The sequence below is a fragment of the Canis lupus genome, chromosome 10 (genome assembly GCF_003254725.2).
Source record: "Canis lupus dingo isolate Sandy chromosome 10, ASM325472v2, whole genome shotgun sequence".
NCBI classification, from domain to species: domain Eukaryota; kingdom Metazoa; phylum Chordata; class Mammalia; order Carnivora; family Canidae; genus Canis; species Canis lupus.
The window spans coordinates 4,278,748-4,300,558 of NC_064252.1; the positions used below are offsets into that span (position 1 = coordinate 4,278,748).

At 38.5% G+C, this 21,811-nt stretch overlaps 1 protein-coding gene and 1 pseudogene across 1 annotated transcript in view; one reads left to right on the forward strand and one right to left on the reverse strand.

Moving 5' to 3' along the window:
* Positions 1-8,888: 8,888 nt before the first annotated feature.
* On the reverse strand, positions 8,889-12,265 carry LOC112677781 (60 kDa heat shock protein, mitochondrial-like; annotated as a pseudogene).
* Positions 12,266-12,875: 610 nt separating this feature from the next.
* Positions 12,876-21,811, forward strand: part of LOC112677819 (translation initiation factor IF-2-like) — a 106,576-nt gene continuing 97,640 nt past the window's right edge. Inside the window, exons 1-3 of the mRNA XM_035696182.2 lie at positions 12,876-13,105; positions 13,163-13,650; positions 14,027-14,080. Of these exons, the coding sequence (XP_035552075.2) occupies positions 12,876-13,105; positions 13,163-13,650; positions 14,027-14,080 (772 nt within the window). The remainder of the gene's footprint in view (positions 13,106-13,162; positions 13,651-14,026; positions 14,081-21,811) is intronic.

The window sequence follows — 21,811 nt, forward strand, 5'->3', positions numbered from 1 at the left end:
CCCCATCTCATTACACCACTAATAATTTTCCTTCCTGATAGCTGTGACTTTTCCAGAATGTCATATACATGAAATCACACAGTGTGATATAGAATGTAACCTTTTGATTTTGGCTTCTTTCAGGAAGCATGATGCATTTGAGACTTATCTACATTGCTGCATGTAACAGCATTTCCTTTTTACTGCTGAGTGGCACACAGTGCTGTATAAGTACATACCCGTAAGGGCATCTGTTTGTAGGTTTTGACAATTATAAATTATGCTGCTACAAACATTCATATGCAGGTTATTTTGCAACTAACGTTTTTATTTCTCTGGGTAAACACCTGGGAATGGAGTTGCTGGATATATGGTAAGAGTATATTTAAGTTTATAAAAACTATATTATTTTTCATTCCCTCCCAACAATACGTGAGTCACATTTGCTCAGATCCTCAGTGCTTACTATTGTTACTTTTAAAAATTTTGATTGTGCCGTGGTAATTGCTTAGAGTTTTTAATTTGTACTTTTCCATGACTAATGAGGTTGAATATGTTTTATTGTGCATATTTGCCATCAGTATATCTTCAGTGGTGAATTATTATTCAAATATTCAAATTAATTCAAATATTTTCCACATTGTCCTTCAACAGATATGGAGAAAGTATTTTCTTCAGTCTTTAGCTTATCTGTGTATTCTATTAACAGTATCTTTCCCAGAGCAAAAATTGTTAATTTTGATGAAGCCCAATTATCAAATGTTTTTAAATCATGCTTCTGATGTTTTAACAGAACAGTTGGGTTAATCTGAGGTCATGAAGATTTTCTCATAATTCTTTTAAAAAAATATTATCGTTTTACATTTACATTTATTATTCATTTTGAATTAATTGTAGTATGAAGTATAAGTTAAGAGATACCAGAATATGCCATCCCAAAATACTCCTCTTTGGCATATAGATTATTTTGAGCTAAAGGCCACTCAAGAAGAGCTCTGAAAACAGGGCACAAATTTTCCTTTTTAAAAAAATTTAAAGTATGAAGGAAATTTCCATTTATAGAGATACTTACCAGGAAGGAGGATTTTTAAAAACGCTCATCAATGGAGAAAACACTGACTTAAAACTGCAAAACACACCTTACTAAAAAACCCTTGTTTATCATTATTTTCCTTGTCACGTCCCTATAACTTGTCTTCTCTGCCAAGAATGCCCCAAATCTCCTTTTTTGTTTGTTTCAGCTAAGATGATCTATAAACCAAACTAAAAGTTCTAACCAGACTTTGAGTTATGCATCTCTAGGTACTCCCACTTGTAAGTGCTATGCACATGGTATTAAATTTCTGTTTGTTTTCCTGTTATTAATCTGTCTTTAGCCAGTCTCATGTACAGGGCTCCAGCTGGATGACCTAACATGGGAAAATGAAAAGATTTTTCTCCTCTACAAAGGCAGAGATCATGTTCAATTTTTTGAAATAAATAAATATTGCGTGTACAAGGAAAGAAGACTCAACATTATCAAGGTGTCAGTTCTTTCCAATGTTACCTGTAGATTCAATGCAATCAGTCGAAATCCTAGCAAGTTATTTTGCGGATATTAATAAATTCTGCAGTGTATATGGAGTGGCAAAAGACTCAGAATCGCAAATAAAATATTGAAGAACAAAGTATAGGACTAACACTACCCAATTTCACGATTTATTACAAAGCTACAGGAATTCAGACAGTATGGTACTGGTGATAGAATGGACAAACAGATGAATGGAACAGAATAGAGAACCTAGAAATAGATCCACATGAATATAGTTAACTGAGCTTGGACAAAACGGCAAAAGCAATTCAATTGAGAAGGGATAGTCTTTTCACCAAATGGCTGTAGGAGCAACTGGACATCCACACGCAAAATCATCATCATCATCATCATCACCACCACCACCACCATCACCATCTAGTCACAGACCTTACACCTTTCTAAAAAGTTAACTTGGGCAGCCCAGGTGGCTCAGCGGTGTAGCGCCTCCTTCAGCCCAGGGCCTGCCTGGAGACCTGGGATCGAGTCCCACGTTGGGCTTCCTGCATGGAGCCTGCTTCTCCCTCTGCCTGTGTCTCTTTGTCTCTCATGGATAAATAAATAAAATCTTTTTTAAAAAATTAACTCACATTGGATTATAGATCTAAAGGTAAAATGAAAAACTAGAGAATTCCTGGAAAATGTCATACGACACTAGGAGGGGTGGCTCAGTTGAGTATGTATCTGACTCTTGATTTCAGCTCAGGTCATGATTCTCAGAGTCCTGGAATTGAGCCCCAAGTTGGGCTCTGTGCTCAGCAGGGAGTTGGCTTGAGGATTCTCTCTCTCTGTCTTTGCCCTCCCCACCTTGCATTCTTACTCTCTCTTGAGCTCTCTCTCTCAAATAAACTTAAGAGGAGAGAAAGGAAAAGGAAAAGGAAAAGGAAAAGGAAAAGGAAAAGGGAAAAGAAAAGAAAAAAAAGAAAAGAAAAAAGAAAAGAAAAGAAAAGAAAAAAGAAAAAAAAAGAAAAGAAAAGAAGGAAAAAAGAAAAGAAAAAAAGAAAAGAAAAAAAAAAGAAAAAAGAAAAAAGAAAAGAAAAGAAAAGAAAAGAAAAGAAAAGAAAAGAAAAGAAAAGAAAAGAAAAGAAAAGAAAAGAAAAAAGGAAAGAAACCAACAATGCCCTCTCCCAACCTGTGGGAGGAGTTTCCCAAAGAACTGGAAGCAGCCTCCAGTAGAGACCTCGGCCCAGTAGTTATAGCTCCTCCCAGCCCGGAGAGACCCTATTAAATCTATTCCAAAACATCTTTGGGAAAGGAGAGAAAATGAGTGGGAAAAATCAGAGAGGGTGACAAACCATGAGAGACTCCTAACTCTGGGAAGTGAACAAGGGGTAGTGGAAGGGGAGGCGGGCGGGGGATTGGGGTGACTGGGTGAGGGTCACTGAGGGGGGCACTTGACAGGATGAGCACTGGGTGTTGGCAAATCGAAATCCAATAAAAAATATACCAAAAAAAAAAAAAAAAGAAAGAAAAGAAAATCCAAAAAAACAAAACAAAAAAACCAACAACCTTGGGGCAGATCTGCCTCACAGAACCCACTGGTTCTCCCACCTTGACACATACTTTTGCTTTAATAAGCTGCTTTGTGCTGCTACTTTCCCTCTGGCTGTTTTTATTCTGAGCATGGATCCTCACCTAAATCTTCCGGTGGGGAATCCAAGGAAGGAGATTCCCATTCACACAGTGACTCTCTCGCCCTTAATAGTGTGATTACTGTAGCTTAATATAGTTATGCTTAAAATTGAGTATTGAGACCCAGTTTTGCTCTTTTCAACATCATTTTAGCTATAACAGTAACTTTGTGTTCCATAAACGATTTTGATCCAGATTGTAGATATCTACACAAGGTCCTGCTGGGACTTGATTGGGATGTCTTTAATCTATGGAACAATTTGAGAAAATTAACACAGTAATTATATGGAGATTTTCAAATCCAAGACCTTGAGATATCTCTCCATTTATTTATTTTATTTCTTTTATCCATTTTGTATAATTTTCGATGTGCTAATCCTACACATATTATGTTAGGTTTTTGACTAAAATATCTAACTTTAGAGCAATTTAAAGATAACTTTTTATTTCTGCTTTCAAATGGTCTTTGCTAATAAATAGAGGAAATATAGCCAATTTTGTATATTAATCTTGTATTCTGTTAACTTGACAATTTTTTATGCCTAGGAACTGTGAGATACATTTCTTGGTACTTTCTATGTAAACAAGCACTTTTTTGCATATGAATATAAAAGTTTTGATTTTTCCTTTTAAATCTGTATGCATTTTATTTTATTCATTTATTTTACTTATGGCATTGGCTAGGACTTATAATGAAGTCTTAAATAGGAAGAATGAAATCAGATGTCCATGACTTATTTAAAATTACAAGGAGGAAGTTATTTAGTCTTTTTTTAAGTATGAGGTTAGGTGGAGGTTTTGTTGATGCTGCTTGCCAGAGTAAGGATATTTTCTTCTATTCTTAAATTGCTGAGAGACTTTTATCATTAATGCATATCAAATTGTCTAATGCCTTTAAGCATATATTAATATGATCATTTGGTTTTGCTTCTTTATTCTGTAAATATGATAAACTATGTTGATTTTTAAAAATAGCTTTATTTATATATAATTTAGTTACCGTAAGACCCTTTGTCTACTTAAGCCTATAAGTTCAGTGCTTTTGGAAAATGTACACATGTGTACAACAATCACTACAACCTGGTTTCAGAATATTACCATCACCCCGAAGGGCTGCTTTAACATTCATTCAAACTTATTTTCTTAATTTTTTTTTTAATTTTTATTTATTTATGATAGTCACACACACAGAGAGAGAGAGGCAGAGACACAGACAGAGGGAGAAGCAGGCTCCATGCACTGGGAGCCCGACGTGGGATTTGATCCCGGGTCTCCAGGATCGTGCCCTGGGCCAAAGGCAGGCGCTAAACCCCTGCGCCACCCAGGGATCCCCAAACTTATTTTCTTCTTCCATTTTCAGCCCTAGGCAACCTTCTCTAGCCTTAAGTAATTCATACATTTAACATTTCTGGTGTTCTTCATATTTTCCTATAAATGGCATGGTGTTATTTCATTTCAACTTGAAGAACTTCCTTTAGTGTTTCTTACGATATAAATATTTCTTCAATTTCTTATTTAAATTTCAGTTGGTTAACATACAGTGTAACATTAGTTTCAGCAGTAGAATGTAGTGATTCATCACTTGCATACAACACTCGGTGCTCATCACAAGTACCCTCATACTACCTATCATCCATTTAACCCATTCCCCTGCTCACCTCCTCTAGTAACCCTCAGTTTGTCCTCTATACTTAAAGAGTATGTTTTATGGTTTGCCTCTCTCTCTCTTTCTCGCTCTTTTTTCCCCTCTATGTTCATTGTTTTTGTTTCTTAAATTCCACATATAAATGAAATCATATGCTAATTGTCTTTCTTTGACTATTTTTTTGTTTAGTATAATGCTCACTAGCTCCATCTACATCTTTGCAAATGGAAATACACACCTATCAGAATGGCTAAAATTAACAGCATAGAAATCAACAGATGTTGGTGAGGATGCAGGGAAAGGGGAACCTTCTTGTGTTATTGGTGGGAATGCAACTGGTGCAGCCACTCTGGAAAATATTATGGAGGTTCCTCAAAAAGTAAAAAATAGAACAACCCTACAATCCAGCAATTGTTGCACTACTACGTATTTACCCAAAGGATACAAAAATACTGATTCAAAGGGACACATGCACCCAGTATTTATAGGAGCATATATCTATTAACACGAAATTATCAGTCTTTGTTTATCTGGGAAGTTCTTTATTTCATTTTCATATTTGAAGTATTATTTTTCTGGAGATAAAACTTTTAACAGTTTTATTGAGGTATAATTGATATGCAAAAAACTACACATAATTTAAGTATATACTTTTTGGAGTTTTGACATATATAAACCTATGAAACCATCATCATAATCAAAGTAATAAATATATCCATCACCTCAAAAAGTTAGGAAGAGGTTGTGTTTTCTTTCTAAACTTTTAATATATTCTTTCACTGCCTTTGGACTGTCAATATCTCTAATGTGAAATAGGCTTCAATAGTACTGATGTTTCACTATATATGATGAATCATATTTCTCTTTCTGCGTTCGAGACTTTCACTTTTCACTTTAAACTATGTAAGTATAAGTTTCTACGTATGATTTTTGTATTTATCCTATTTGGAGTTGATTGAGTTTTTTTGACATGTACACTGATGTTTTTATCAAATTAGGGAGTTTAAAAACATTTTTAATCAATATTTTTCTTTTTCGAGTTTTCCATTACACATATTTTTGTATTTGATATTTTCCAAAAGTTCTGAGACTCTATTCTTTAATCTTAATTTTTTTCATATTATTGGATTATTTATTGATAGTTTAAGTTATTAGATATCAGAAGTTAGTCCAAATACAGAAAAATAAGTCAATAGAATAAATAGAGAGAATACAAATATATTGGCATGGGATATATAACAGATAATACACTCCTAATTAATGGAGTAAGGATGGGCTAGTACAAATACAAAAATTAGACAAAGGGAATTTAAATTTTTTAATGTGAAAGGAAAAACTACTAAAGTTTCAACAGCATTCATATAAGAATAACTTTATGATCTTAGGGGAGGGAGGTTTTCTGAAACAAGATGAAAAGCATAAGCAATCATGAAAAACTAATAAATTTGATTTATTTATATTAAAGCCTTCTTTGTATCAAAATATGACAGAAAAAAGCATGCCACTCAAAAAGAAAACATTTTGAATGTATGCAAGCAATTAATATCCAAAATATATGAAGGTATTCAGTAAATCAATGAATATATGTTAAACATTAATACACAGAAGTAATTATATAAAATTAATTCCAATTATACTAGTAATCAGCAGAAGCTTAAAATTATGAATTATAATATTATTATCAAAAGTAAACATGTACAAACAAACAAAACAAAAACCTTAGCAGTATCAAGTTCTAGCACGAATATGGAATATCAGAATCCCTTATCCACTAACATTAGAAATGCAAATTGTTATAACCACTTGAATAACTATTTGGCAATATTTAATCAATTGAATATGCTTATACTCTCACAGTTCCACTACCAAGAGCTTACAATATTATAGTTTATATATGAATATAGGAAGATATAACAGTAATATCAGAATGGGATTAAAACATAGTGGAAGTAGATTACATGGAAATATTGAGTGTGAACAAATCTTTTGATTTGCAAAAAAAGAGTTTATTCAAAATATTTTTTAGATTGGAGAAATAACTTCATGTTTATATGCTAAGTGAAATGATCTAGTTGACATGTATGAGATTCAAAGGCTGGTAATAAATGGATGTGATGGTGAATATCAAAAGAAATTTTATGGAAATATTTTAGATCATAGAATATCCATATAAGAATACAATAATTTCCTCCTGACTTCTAATCTCCATCTCTACAACACTTCAGATTTTCCCAAGCAATGTCTCTATAATAAGTAAAAATGACAACAACATTTATATCCAGTATTCTAGCCTTACTACTTGGCAGGACTTGCACCTTGTTAAGAACTGCTACCACGATTTGGACACATGGAGAATCCAGTTTTGACCAGCTAAGTGATTCACCCTAGATCATCCAGCTAGGAACACAAGTGTAAAATTTAAACCAGCATCTTCTAACTATAGAATTCAATTAAAGCACTGTCATACTGCCCATATGACTATCTACATACCAATTCTTTACTATGCAACTACTGCTCAAGTATTCTCCAAATATATACGTATATATATATATGCTTTATAATGCAGATTTTTCAATTGTATCTATTTTTTTTTTGAGATAGCAAGCCTCAAAATTCACATTTTCAATTACATTGCAATAGGCTGTTTGACAAGAAAACAAAGAGAAGGAATCTGATCTGAGATAGTCTTGTTTCTTTTATGTTTCTAGATCCATCCTTATCTAAAATCTATTTAGTCTGATATTTTATCTTTGCAGTTATATGAGCCAAAAGTTCTTTTTTTTTTTTTTCTTAAAATTATTTGAGTTGGACTTCTGACACTTTCACCAAAAGGGACCAGAGTAATCTATGTCCTCACCTTCAGTAAGGTTCAATCTTTCCCTTCCTTATATTCTCAGATATGACATTTAGGAAACTATTATTAAACTTTTTTTGTTTGCCTTTTCTACATTTTCAAACTGGAAGGTAAGAATTATGTCTTCTTCAGTTCTGGAGCACTGTTTTCCTTGATATTATGCTTTCTAAATAGTTATGGTAGAAAAATTGTTAATATAGTAAAAATGAATGAAAATGAATAAAAAGAATTGTGGCAGGACTTCTGATGCTTCAATAGTTGAATTCTTCTAACACTGATATGCTATGTTTTAATTTTTCCACTGGCATAATAGAAATTAAACAGCCTTAAAGTGTTAAAAGTATTAAAATTTTAGAGTCTAACATTTTTAGTATATGCAGGTTGATTGTATTGAGGGTTGTACATATATGCCTTCTCTATTTCTGCATGAAATTTTTTTTCTAAATATAATGAAAAGGTTTTAATCTTTTTACATTAGTAATCAATCTGAGAGGCATATTAATTGCTAGAATCAGTTACCATACACAGAAGTAGTTTCCCAGTTTTTTAACCTACCAAAATATATTGCATTTCCACGCTATCCACATTTTAATCAGCAGAAATATTATTCCATTTACTAATAAAATTCACATTTATTGTGGAAATATTTATGGTTATGCCAAAAATTGAATACGATTTCTTTACAAATCAAATGAAATTTATTTAAACTCGAAACAAATTTTTATTACCAGAGTCTTGTCACATAATTGAATATTTCTCTGCTTTGTACACAATTATTGGTAGTCTTCACAGAAAGGCCATTTCTTAACTTCTCATCTGGTGATGGCAGGTATTAAAATCCTGATTCTAACAGAATAGTTAAAAGTAGTAAAAATGACTCAGTGATTTAAGTTGAAAGCAGTACATTGGAACATGGCTCTTGTACTTAGTTAATAGGAATGTACAGATTTTTTTTATTAAAAAATGTAAAATAAAAAAATAAATAAAAAATGTAAAATAATTTGTCAGCATGGACAATGACAGCAGCAAATCATTATTTACTGTCAATTGAAACCAGTAATTTAACATTATAGTGATTTTCTTAAACATCAGCCAGTCTTTTCTTTAGTCATTTCCTTCAATTAACCTCTCTGAAGTTATTGATGAGGAACACGGCCTTGAGCTTCCCTTCATAGTTCATTAATAATGGTAAAGTACTATTCTAGGAATTAGAACACGCCATCTGCTGTTCCACCTATTGCACCTATTCCAGGGTCTTTCTCTTTTTTGAGAATTTCTGTGACTGCAGTTCCTGCTATAGAGTGGCCACTCCAACAGCATCCAATAAAATAGTTCTTCCAACCGTAGTTGGATCCATGATTCCTTTTTCCATCATATTCACATAATCTCCAAATAGAGTGTCATAACTAATTTCTGAGGAATTTTGCATAACTTTCTCAATTATCAATGATCCTTCAGTACCTACATTCTTAGGAATGGGTATTTCAGGGATTTCGAGTGATCTTTTAATAATTTCTATGTAGATTTTTGATCTTCATTAGTGCGGGTTATTAAGTCCAAGGCTGCAATGAATGCACTGGTGCAGAGCACAAAGTCATCCCAGAAGTATGCTTTCTTCAAGAGCAGCTCATAGCATTGAGAACATCTCTTTCTTTTTAATCATTTCAACACCATTTGTCCCACCAAATTAGGCATAGCTACTCCTTCTGAGAGTTTTTCCAGTTGATCCTTTAGTTTTTTTTCATATTTAATAGTTGTGATATCTAAGTGATGATTTATTGATATATGTGCTGCCGAAGCGAGCACAGTGATGATTTATTGAATACAGTTTTCAACTTGAGCCTTCTCACCTTTTCAAGAGCATAGCATCATCTTTGGTCAAAATGACTTCTCCATTTTTTTCTCAGTCATGAGGCTGAACATCTTCAAGATTTAATCTTTCTTCTCCAGACATGGTACTACTAGTAGCAATAGCCATGTCTTTAATCTGGTTCTATTGTCACCAAAACCAAGCGCTTTGACCACTACAACCTAAAGACCATCTTTTAACCTATTCAAAACTAATGTACTTAGACCTTCCCCACAATATCTTCAGTGATTATGACCAAAGGCTTAAGGTAAGCATTGACAATTTCAGAAGCAGATGCAATGTACTCGCCACTAGAAATTTCTTTTCATTCAATAGAAAATAGGTGTCTTGGAATTCATACTTTTTTTTTTTTTTAAGATTTTATTTATTTGACAGAAAGAGAGCCCAAGCAGGGGGAGCAGGAGGCAGAGGGGGAGTGAGAAGCAGGTTCCCTACAGAGCAGGGAGCCCAATGTGGGCTGAAGGCCGACGCTTAACTAACTGAGCCACCCAGGTGCCCCCAAATCACATTTCTAACCTTCTGATGTATTAATAAAGTATGGAGAAATATAAATCAAACTTCATGTCTTCAATAATCTCTAACTCCTCATTTAGTATTTTTATATCCTTTGCTCCGATAACACCCTTTGTTCTGGCCTTCTTCATTGCAACAGAACGGATGTTGCCAATTCCTTTGTCTCCATTTGCAGGAATCATTGCAACCTGAGCAGTTTCTTCAGGGGTTCTCACAGGTTTAGACTGCTTCTTAAGTTCAGCAATTACAACATCAAGAGATAACATCACACCTCTTCTGATTTCCACCGGATTGGCATCTTTGCTAATCTTCCCAAATCTTTCGTTGGCAATAGAGTGTGCCAACAATAGTAGCAGTCGTGGTCCCATCCTCAGATTCTTCATCTGTGTTATTGGCAACATCTCGAACAAGTTCAGCACCAATAATTTTGTATTCATCCTTTAAGTCAATGGATTTTGCCACAGTCACACCATGTTTTGTTATTTTGGGACCACAGCTCTGTTCAATAATGGCTGTTTTTCCCTTAGGCCCATAATATGGCTAAAGCATGGCATAAGAGGTATATGCTCTGAAGCATTAAGAGTCGGGAATCTGGGGATCCCTGGGTGGCGCAGAGGTTTAGCGCCTGCCTTTGGCCCAGGGCGCGATCCTGGAGACCCAGGATCGAATCCCACGTCAGGCTCCCGGTGCATGGAGCCTGCTTCTCCCTCTGCCTGTGTCTCTGCCTCTCTCTCTCTCTCTGTGTGACTATCATAAATAAATAAAAAAATTTAAAAAAAAAATTAAAAAAAAAAAAAAGAGTCGGGAATCTGTACGAGATTTTATATCTTTAGTACATGCCCCAGTGAGAGGAGGAGCTAGCGCCTTGGATACTGGCCTTATTTGGCAAAGGTCTGTGGATAATCAAAGTCCTTCTGTGGTGTGTGGGCAGCCACTGAGACCCTTTGAGGGTCTGAAAAAAAAGGAAAACTGTATTTTTTTAACCTTGTTATTCACTTAATCCTGAGGTATCCTAATTTAAATTTGAACACACTTAAAGAGAAGGCAAAAAAAAAAAAAAAAAAGAGGAAAGATGACTAAAATTCATCTCATATTTATATTAGAAACATTATTTCATGCCCTAAGATATATTTGAACACAATTTTCTGTTGAGTAAAGGGTCAATATTTATAGTTGCAAATTAAGAACTGATGAAGATTACAAATAAAATGTGCAAGTTATACACTAGGCATTATCCCTGACCCATGAAGAAGTCAGTTCTTTATCTACCCTCAGTTTCTGAGAACTGAATTGAAAGGGACTTAATTTAAAAAATAGAGTGATGAGCCTTCTGTGCACTAAAAACTTAACCTATAAACTCACTTACATAATATTCATTAAATTCATTAATCAAGAGATCCTCTGACCTTAACTCGGACTACTGCTTGTGTCCTTGTTCAACAACCTTAAGGAGCCCCTGTATTTTATTTCAAACAATATGTTGTTACTAATAATTAGTTTTGCTTTAATAAGCTTTTTCCATGGCAGAAAAGCATGCAGTGTTTTCAAACAAAAGTTTTAAAATGGCCTTATCTTGTGTTATAGTAAAACCTAGTTTCCTAGTTAATTATTGTGTAAATGTGTATTTTTTAAAAGATTTTATTTATGAGACAGAGAGAGAGAGAGAGAGGCAGAGACACAGGCAGAGGGAGAAGCAGGCTCCATGCAGGGAGCCCGGCGTGGGACTCGATCCTGGGTCTCCAGGATCAGCCCTGGGCAGAAGGGGGTGCTAAACTGCTGAGCCACCCTGGCTGCCCGTGTATTTTTTTTAATATCGATCTAACCAATGACATTAAAGCCTGTTTCCTAAAGTCCAAAGTGTATTTAACATGTGTTAATGTATGTGTATATATGTATATGTATAAATTATATAATTTTTTGTATAAATTATATAATTCATACATAAAAATGAAAGTAGTCCTTCCATAATTTAAATTTGTTTCTTTTTCCCAAATCATATGTAAGCATAAGAGGAAGACAGGAGTGTTTGTTTTTGTTTGTTCACTGCGGCCTCCCCTGTGGTCAGATCCATGCCTCCCACATAAAAGTTTGGTTAGAATATAGGTAACAATGTATGAATAAAATATCACCCATTAAAGGTCATCCTGTACCTGCCAGCGTAAGTGAGCAAACAAACAAAATACTTGCCTGGGAAATGCTCATTGCTCATTTATACCCTCTCACTCCATGAAGTTGGTTTTGATGTGGAATGTCGGTAGGGAGTTAAAATCCGTGCCCAGGGATCCCTGGGTGGCGCAGCGGTTTGGCGCCTGCCTTTGGCCCAGGGCGCGATCCTGGAGACCAGGGATCGAATCCCACATCAGGCTCCCGGTGCATGGAGCCTGCTTCTCCCTCGGCCTGTGTCTCTGCCTCTCTCTCTCTCTGTGACTATCATAAATAAAAAATTAAAAAAATTAAAATCCGTGCCCATCTCTTCTTTCAAGTGTGGGCCACAAAAACTCTCAGCTTTTGCAGCAAATTAGCCAACAACCGGAGCAGCTCATCCAGATGCTGAATGGGACCCCTGGGGAGCCAGCAGACATGTCAAATGTGGAGGGTGGGGTAGGTGGACGGGGAAGGAGGCGCTGCACATAAACTACGTCTAGGCGAAGCCACAGTAGAAAGAATTTATAAGGAGGTTGAAGGCCCTGGGCCTCTCAGAGAACCTGGTGATCCAGGACTTTCTGCGAGGGGGCGGGGGGGGGCGGGGCTTGGGGGGGTGTTGGAACTTGGCTGCCAACTTCCTCTAGAGTCACGACTTTGATACCATGTGATGCTGGGAAGCCAGGCTGCCCCCACCCACCTTTCCCCAACCCCAACTGCACAAAGAAAGAAAACCCTTAAAACAGAAACACTGCAACTTCCAGCACCCCGCAGTAGCCCACTCCCACCTCAGCTGCGACCCGGCCGCGGGCTCCGTCCCATCCCTCGCCCCAGCGCGGCCGCCTCAAAGGACCCGGGGGGCCCAGTGGCGACCGCGCTCCTCTCGGCCTCTGCCCCCAGGCTCCGCAGCCAGGAGCGGCGGGGGCGGCCCCTCTGACGCCTCCCTGCCCCTTTCAGGGTGGAGGAAAGCTGCCCGCGGACTCCAATCCTTCATCACGCGACGCCAATCTCCCTTCCCAGGGGGCACGTGCAGGCCCGAGGCCGCCCCCGCAGCCGGGCCCCCGCCTCCCACCGGCATCCCCTGCTGCGGAGAAGGGCTCTGCTTTGTCCTGCGCGGGGAAGGGGGAGGATCAGAGCCAGTGCAGGCCGCGGCCCCCCAGCCCCAGCACCGAGCGCGGCCTACGACGTCTTGAAGGCAGCAAAAACGAAAAAGGCGGAGGAACCACCCCGCCCTGCTGCGGGCTGCTGCGGCGCTGGGCCCCAAGCGGAAGAGGCCCTGCAGCTGCGCCTCCAGGAAAAGGCTCCAGGAACAGGCTCTAGCGGCCCTAGGGGGCGCATTCTAGACCCTTCGCAGCTGCTGGGGGCCCCGGCTCCGCGGACGGCAGCTGGGGCGGCGCAGGGGCCGCTGCAGCTTTGCACGCGCACCTGTCACCTTGCGCCCCCAGGTCGGTGCCTCGGAAGCCCCTGCCCGCCCCCGGCCCCCCGGCCCCTGACCTCCCCTGCCCGTGATCTCTCCCTCGTCGCCTGCCCTTCTCCCGGCCCCGTGACCTCTCCCCCGCCCCCCTGACCTCACCACCCGGCTTCCTCTGCCCCCCCTCCCCCCCGGCTCCCCCCCCCGGCTCCCCCCTCGCACCCTCCCCCCCGGGCTCCCCCCGCGCCGCCCTCCTGGGGGCCTTGCGCTCCCTCCACGGCCCCGGCCCCGGCTTTAGGCTCAGAAGATCCATTCAAATGCGAGAAAGTGGCATTCGTGACTTAAACAAAACAAAAGTCTGGAAACAGGAGTTAGAATTAAAAAGCCTTTTCGGTTTTCGTCGTTCAAAGGTTCTTTCCGACTCGGAATCACAAGGAGGCTGGAAGCTCGAGGCGCGACATCAGGTCAGTGGAGGAGGAGGGAGAGGATGGGGAGGAGGGGGATGGGGAGGAGGGGGGATGGGCGGGGCCCGCTGTCCCGGGGGTTGGGGGTCGTGGGGGGGGTCGGGGGGTCGGGCCCGCTGTCCCGGGGGCGGGGGGGCTGGACCGTGTGCCCCGCCCCGCGCCTCAGGAGCCCTGGGCGTGGCCGCGGCTGCAGGGACGCACCAAGCAGCGACTCAGTCCGGAGCCGAGCCCGGGTCACTGCGCCCTGCGGCCCGGGGTCCGGGAGCACGTGCGCGGCCGGTGGTGTTCGCAGGTGAACCGAGGGACCGGCCCTCCTGCTGGGGGGGGGGGGGGTAGATGGGCGCCACGTGGTGCCCCGTGGCGGGGTCTCCTGCTAAAAGAGATGCTGCCGGCGGGGGCGGGGGCGGGGCTGCAGGTGCGTGCAGGGCGGGTGCCCCTGATGCCGCTAAACCCCTCTCTGCCTCCCTCGGCTCCTTTAACACCTGCTCGGTCGCAGTCACCGCCCGTTGCTCCTGTGAAAATTCAGACCAGCGCAGGACTTCGGTGGCTGTGAATCTGCGTCCCTGAGATCTCTGACTGTGGCCAAGGGCTCAATTCTCTGGCAGCCGCCAGCTGTGGCCCCTTGAATCCATCGCTGACCCCCACGGGCTGCTCCCAGCAGGGATCCTATCCTAACGCCCCATATGAGCAACTTGGGCTCAGAGATTTTTCCATCTGCCTGGAGAACGCCCTCCTAGAGATGTGCTGCAGGCTGGGACCCCCCCTCCTCCCACCCCCCCCCCCCCGGTTGTGGCCTTGCTGCCAAGTCTGGAGGCTCCCCGAGCCCTCTCTGGCTCTAATGCTTTTTCTTCATAAAAAGTTTGCCCCAATAGATAAAATTTTGGCGTCTGTTTCCTTGAGTACCCAAACAATGCCTCTCCTAAAACTTAACAACTATCATCTCAGTTAAGAAATGGGCACTTGGGGGGATCCCTGGGTGGCTCAGCGGTTTCGCGTCTGCCTTTGGCCCAGGGCGCGGTCCTGGAGTCCCGGGATCGAGTCCCACGTCAGGCTCCCGGCATGGGCCTGCTTCTCCCTCCTCCTGTGTCTCTGCCTCTCTCTCTCTCTCTCTATGTCTATCATGAATAAATAAATCTTAAAAAAAAAATGGGCACTTGGAGCACAAATTATCAGTGCGAACTCGAACCCATCTTAATGGGTTTAACCTCCTCTCAACTTGCTCAAGCCTGTTGTCAATAGAAGCCTTACTTGGAATGAGGGCCAAGGCTCCATCGTCTTTTTCTCCCCACTGTGCGTCTCCTTTTCCTCCTTCTGTTCTCTCTCTCTCTCTTTTTTTTAATTTTTAAATATTTTAAAGAATGTATTAGAGAGAGCAAGAGTGTACAAGTGGGGGAAGGGGCAGAGGAAGAGGGAGAAGCAGGCTCCACGTTGAGCAGGGAGCCCAGTGCTGGGTCCCAGGACCCTGAGATCATAACCTAACCTAAAGGCAGACTCGTGACCAACTGAGCCCCCCAGGTGCCCCGCCCCCCCCCCCCCATGTCTAATCTTATTACCCAGTTTTTGTGGAGAGAATTAGGAAAAAAGCAGGAAAAAATATCCCCCTGGAAGCTAGTTCTCACTCCCTGGACATGATGATACTTAAAGCTGACTGTATTAAGTAGTCTTTCCTCCAGACACTCAAAGATTCCCTGTATACTCCTTTGTCTACAATTTCTTTGACCTATGCGAGTGCAGTTTATCCCAATCTTTAGATATCTGCCTTCATCCCAGTCAGTTCCTTTACTGCTGGAATTTCTCCATCCTTTAATAGACACACATCGGAATAATGTGACTTACATGGTAAGAAATATATATTTGGTCTTTGTTCCCATTTTTAGCATACGGCTCCTAAAGCCATAGGGATTTCTTAAGTGCTAAGAGCAATAAAACTGTCTTAATATTCATAACCTCTTTCAACCACATCTGAGTTTATGTTGCTGAGTTAATACTAAAGGGGAACCCTAAGATTGCCAGCCATGTGATTAGAGGGTTGGAACTTTCAGTCCCTGAGGGGTAGAGGGCCTGGAGTTTGATTCAGTTGATGGTGGTCAGTGGTTGATCATGTCTAAGTAACAAGGCCTCTATAAAAAAAATCCGAAATGATGAGGTTTAGATCGCTGGATTGGTAAACACCTGGAGATGCTTGGGGGATGGTGCTCCCAGAGGGCAGGGAGGCTCTATGCCCCTTATCGCATACATTGTCCTATGAATCTCTTCCATCCGGGTATTCCGGAGGTATATTCTTTTATAATAAATTGGTGATCTAGTAAGCAAAATGTTTTCTCTGAGTTCTGTGAGTCGCTCTGCAAATTAGCCAAACCTGGGGAATTGGGTGGTGAGAACCTCTGGGCTATACACACACTGTTGTGCGGCTGAATGTGGTTTAGATGAAATGCTGGCCTAAGCCGTGTCCTGATGAATGCCAAAAATGCATCATTTCAACCATCCCTCTGAGTTTGAAGTGAAGAGGCATCAGACTCTACTACTCTCTGTAATGCTCACAGATTGGAAGAGCTCTTACCAAAGAGTTCTTATCAATAAAACTTTCTCCCCAGTCAGCCCATTTTCTATCTGCATCAGACTTAGGAGTCTAATAATTGTGGAAATAGTCCTTAAATAGTTTCTTTGAAAATTTCCAGGAGGTGATTTTTTTTCCTCTCACCTTCAAATAGAACATTGTGTTCATGGTTCTTTATGCACACTTATAGTAAACGCACAATTACATTAATTGCAAATGATTAAAACTCACCCAGAGATAGAAGACAAGTAGCAGATTAGAGACATGGTACTTGGAGTTTCTTATTTCTGTCAGGTTCACAGAAAATTGCTAGAATTACTTAGGAATATTTGATGCTTTAGAAATAAATGCATGTGACAGGCAAATACCTGAGTCAAACAGTTTTTTAGGTGTAATTGGATTATTATATTCCCATTGTGATGAATATTTTACCCATGCTAGTTAATCATAATTAAAATTACATTTAATAATTTGGGAGTTTCACAAGCAGAGTATTTTGGGGCTATTTGTATCCCAGTAGGTATTTGGATATTAATTAAGAAAAAAGACAAAACGAAAGGAAAATAAGATTAAGTTGATTTAAAGGAAAGGATAATTAAGTAAGATGGTGATAATAGTTGCAGATTATTAATAATAACAGGAATTCCTATACCTCAAGGAATAATACTTTTGCTTTGAATAAAACTAAGTAAATTTTTAAGATTTTTAATTCTTTTCATGTGATGCTATCATTTAAGATTTGTAAACCTTATGATATATGGGCCTCTATTCGTCTGAGGAATTTCGAAGTAGAAAACCCTAATCATTTCTCTAATCAATTGTTTTATATTAAGGAAAAAATTGAAATGTCGTGTATGCAATATGACATTTTTATGTAAAAGTTGTGCTCTTAATATATGTGGGAACCTTCAAATTATTGCTTCAATACAAAATCTTGTGTACTTTAAGGTTACATTTTCTAGGAGCACTGTGTAAAATGTATATATGTTTGGCACAGTGAACTCAGCACAAAATTGTTCTTTGAAATGAATTTTTTTTTTTTTTTTGCACTTGAGAGACTGGACAGATGTTTTTCCAGTATGTAGCTGCATCATGCTACCTAACCTGGTCTTTTCATCTACTCAAGTTCAGCTCAGTTTTTCATAGTTCTTGTTATCCAAGTGGATCAGGATATTGACTTGACTTAGTAACATTTGCTCTTGGTCCATAAGGCTTCTCTCCAAAACATGCATCTTTACGCTAATTAATTGTACAGATTGTTACCGAACCTTTTTAATGTTCTTGCTCTGGTTAAACAAGTGTCAATATAACAACCCTTTTTTTAAAGGACTTTTTGTCTAATCAGTAAAAGAAATTGTCCAATACATCACTAATTATATTAAAGTGGGATAATTATTACGCTGGGAATAGGCCTTAACCCTTAGAGAAGTACATGAGAGGACTGAGGATTCTCTCCTATTATGATATATAAACAATATATATGAGAAAATGTATGTGGTAATAGGTACTTCCCAATCTGAGGACAATTTCCTCTCAGATACATTACCTGTAAATAACAATCAAATTTTGCTACATAGGTACATATGTTGATTTGTGAGCTTATTTAGGAATTTATGTCCTTAAGTAAACTAAAAAATTAATTTGATCTATAATGTACCTTCGGTAGATGAAAATAATGTGGTATAGTTTCAATAGGACCCATTAGTAGAAAGTAAAATTGAATAATTGATTAAATATAAATATGTTTATCTTGAATGATAGCAAGTAAAATAAAAAAACATAAAGGGAGAAGGGTGGCTGGGGAATGTAATTTAAAAAACAAATACATAAAGAGGCCATATAAAATAGTACATAAGCGTTCAGGCTCTGCAGACATTCTATACAGTCAAATCCTATCCCTATAACTTACTAGCTTTTTGACTTTAGAGAAATTGTTTTATATTCCAGTATTTTTGTTTCTTTTTCTGTGAAATGGAGATGATAATAGGTCGAATAGCATGAAATTATTATGGTTGGCTATTCTTTTATTTTTTAAAGATTTTATTTATTTATGAGAAACACAGAGAAAGGGAGAGACACAGGCAGAGGGAGAAGCAGGCTCCATGCAGGGAGCCCGAGTAGGACTCGATCCCAGGTCTCCAGGATCAGGCCCTGGGCCAAAGGCGGCGCTAAATCACTGAGCCACCCGGGCTGCCCAAGGCTCTTCTTTTATAGCTTTATTGCGGTATAGGTGATTTACAATAAACTACATGCATATAAAAGGTACAATTTGATGATTTTTTCTAAATATGTATATAAGTAAGAAACCATTGCTATAATCAAGATATAAACTGAGTAGTCAGTGGGAAAATTCCTTTAAGGACAGAAATTATCAAAGCTCAAGAAAAAATGAGATAGAGGAGTAGCCATGTATGTATTGAAGAAATTGCTTTCACAGCAAAAATAAAACTTTCTATAAAAAGAACTTTACCCTTAGATGGTTTCATGAATGATTATACCAAGTAATTGTTAAATAATAACAATATTACATGGATACTTTTAGAAAACTGAGGAGGAAGGAATACTCTGCAATGCATTTTATGAGACTAGTATTACTCTGAAACCCTAACTAAATGAAGACATTACAAGGCAGACTGTGTAAGGATAAAATCTCCTAGACCTAAACACAAAAGTTCTTAACCAAAAGCGTATCAAATCCAGTAATATATTTAAAGATTAATACATCATGACAAGTGGGGATTATCCTGTAATACAATAATCAATTCAATATTAAAAATCAGTGTAATTCACTGTAGCTACAGACTAAAGAAGAAAAACATTGTAATTGCCTTAGTAGAAAGATAAGCAGCATTTGGCAAAACTTAACCTTTTTTCAGGATAAAAACTCTCAACCTGATAAAGGATATCTGTAAAACCCACAGCTAAACATCAGACTCAATGGTAAAAGACTGCATGTCTTCTTCTTGACATTGAGAATGAAGCATGGGGATGCCTGGGTGGCTCAGCGGTTGAGCGTCTGCCTTTGGCTCAGGGCATGATCCAGTCCTACATGGGGCTCCCCTCTGGGACCCTGCTTCTCCCTCTGCCTATGATTCTGCCTCTCTCTGTGTGTCTCTCATGAATTAAAAAAAAAAATCTTAAGATAAAAAAGGGAGGATGAGGCATGGATGGATGTTTAACCATTTCTATTCAACATTTTACTGAAGGTTTTAGTGTGATACGTTAAAAAAAAAAGGAAAAAAAGAAAAGGAAAGAAAGAAAGGAAAAAATACATATTGGAAAGGAAGGATTAAAAAAAATTTTATTTGCTGGCAACCTGATTTTCTAAACACTACATCTATAAAAAAAAAAAAAAAAGGCATCATTTGACAGTTTTAAACTCCCAAAAGAGCATGTCTCTTGTTTTATCTTAATAATAATACAATGTAATTCAAAGGTTACGGTGATTAATTGATGTATTTGAATATGTTAATATACATATGGCATTTATCATTGTGTCTGTTTCAGAGAAAGTTATCTGTAACTGTTAGCTGATGCTTTTTGTAATGCATAACATTTATTATCTGCAAAACTTGGAAACAGCAATACAACACTATTTAAAATTGAAAAAAGATAGAAATAATGAGTAGGGACATGAAAATTAGAAATGAAATATTGTAGCAGGTAGTGTTACCCTAAGAAAAAAAGTAACCTCTGAGAAAGGAGTAGAAACTTTGGCTCTGAGTTTCCTCGCAGTTGACACTAAAAAGTAATCACCCACTATTATCACACGTTTATCAATATCCATACCATTTAAAAACATTATTTTTTTAAAAACAGATTAAGATATTAATGAGAAGCACAACCATTTTTGTTACTATGACCAAATAGAATCTATCTGGGCTCTCTTATTAAGGACACAGTGCAACTTAGGGACCACAACCCAAGCATTTTTTAATAACAAATAAATGACTAAATTTAAAGTATATTGTGTGAAGCTTATATTGTTTTTCCATTTTTTAAAAGATTTTATTTGAGAGGGAGAGAGTGAGCGTGTGTGTGCACTAGCAGAGGGAGGCACAGAGGGAGAAATAGACTCCCCACTAAACAGGGAGCCGATGTGGGGCTCGATCCCTGGACCCCAAGATCATTACCTGAGCCAATCATATCATGAGGTACTTATACTATTATTGCCTATGTTTTAAAGATAAACATGCACAGAGAGGTCGAATGGTTTGGCTAAGGTCACACAGTTTGCAAATAGCAGAGAGAATTCAAAGGCCAGGTTGTTTAGTTCCAAAGGCCACTGTCTATTTTTACTGCCTGACCTTTCCTTTTTTGGGATCTTGTAGGTACCATATAGCACAGTAGTTTTTTCACTGTTGATGTGATTACATGTGTCTAATAGTCTCAGGTATTGTTTACCTGTTCTGATCATTCAGGATAGAAAAACCTGTTTCTCTGAATTTTCTAACCAAAGTCTACATGTAGATAAAATTGATGAATCTGATGATTTGAGTCTAAGATAGTCTAATGTTAAGCACACAGGATCTTGAGCTAGACTTTCTAAATATATGTTCTTATTCAGTTACTTACTAAATAACATTAGATGAGACACACAACCTCTCAAAACTTTATTTTCGTTTGTCACTTTTTGAAATAATAATAATCACAAAAGATTTATAGAAATCAATAGATAAAATAAGTGTTAGGTGAGGTGAGTAGAGGGATGGGTTGCTGTTTAACTTTACTGGAGATAAATAAATAGAAAAAAAACAAAAATAATTTCTGCTGCTCTTGTATTATTTCCCTTGGAACTAAGTTGCTTTTTTGCATCTTTCTTTAGTGTAGGAAATAAATTATTTTAAAACACTAATATTTTGTTTTTCACTTTTCTCCTTTACCAAATGATTCCTAAAATATATGCAATAGGGCATTTTTATGTAGGATTATCCATTTTATCAATGCATTGTGATTCCTTTATGTTGGAAACAATAGAAAAACAGCAATTGAGAGTAGCACTTACTATACTTTATTGTATTTCACCTGTTATAGGACAGTCTCCGTAACTAGCATAATTGTTGTTACAAATAAATGTCATGAAATAAAACATTCAATTATATATGTGAGGAATTTAGAACTGTGTCTGGAATAACTCCTGGAAGAAGCAGTCATAGAATAGCAGTGGCAGTTGC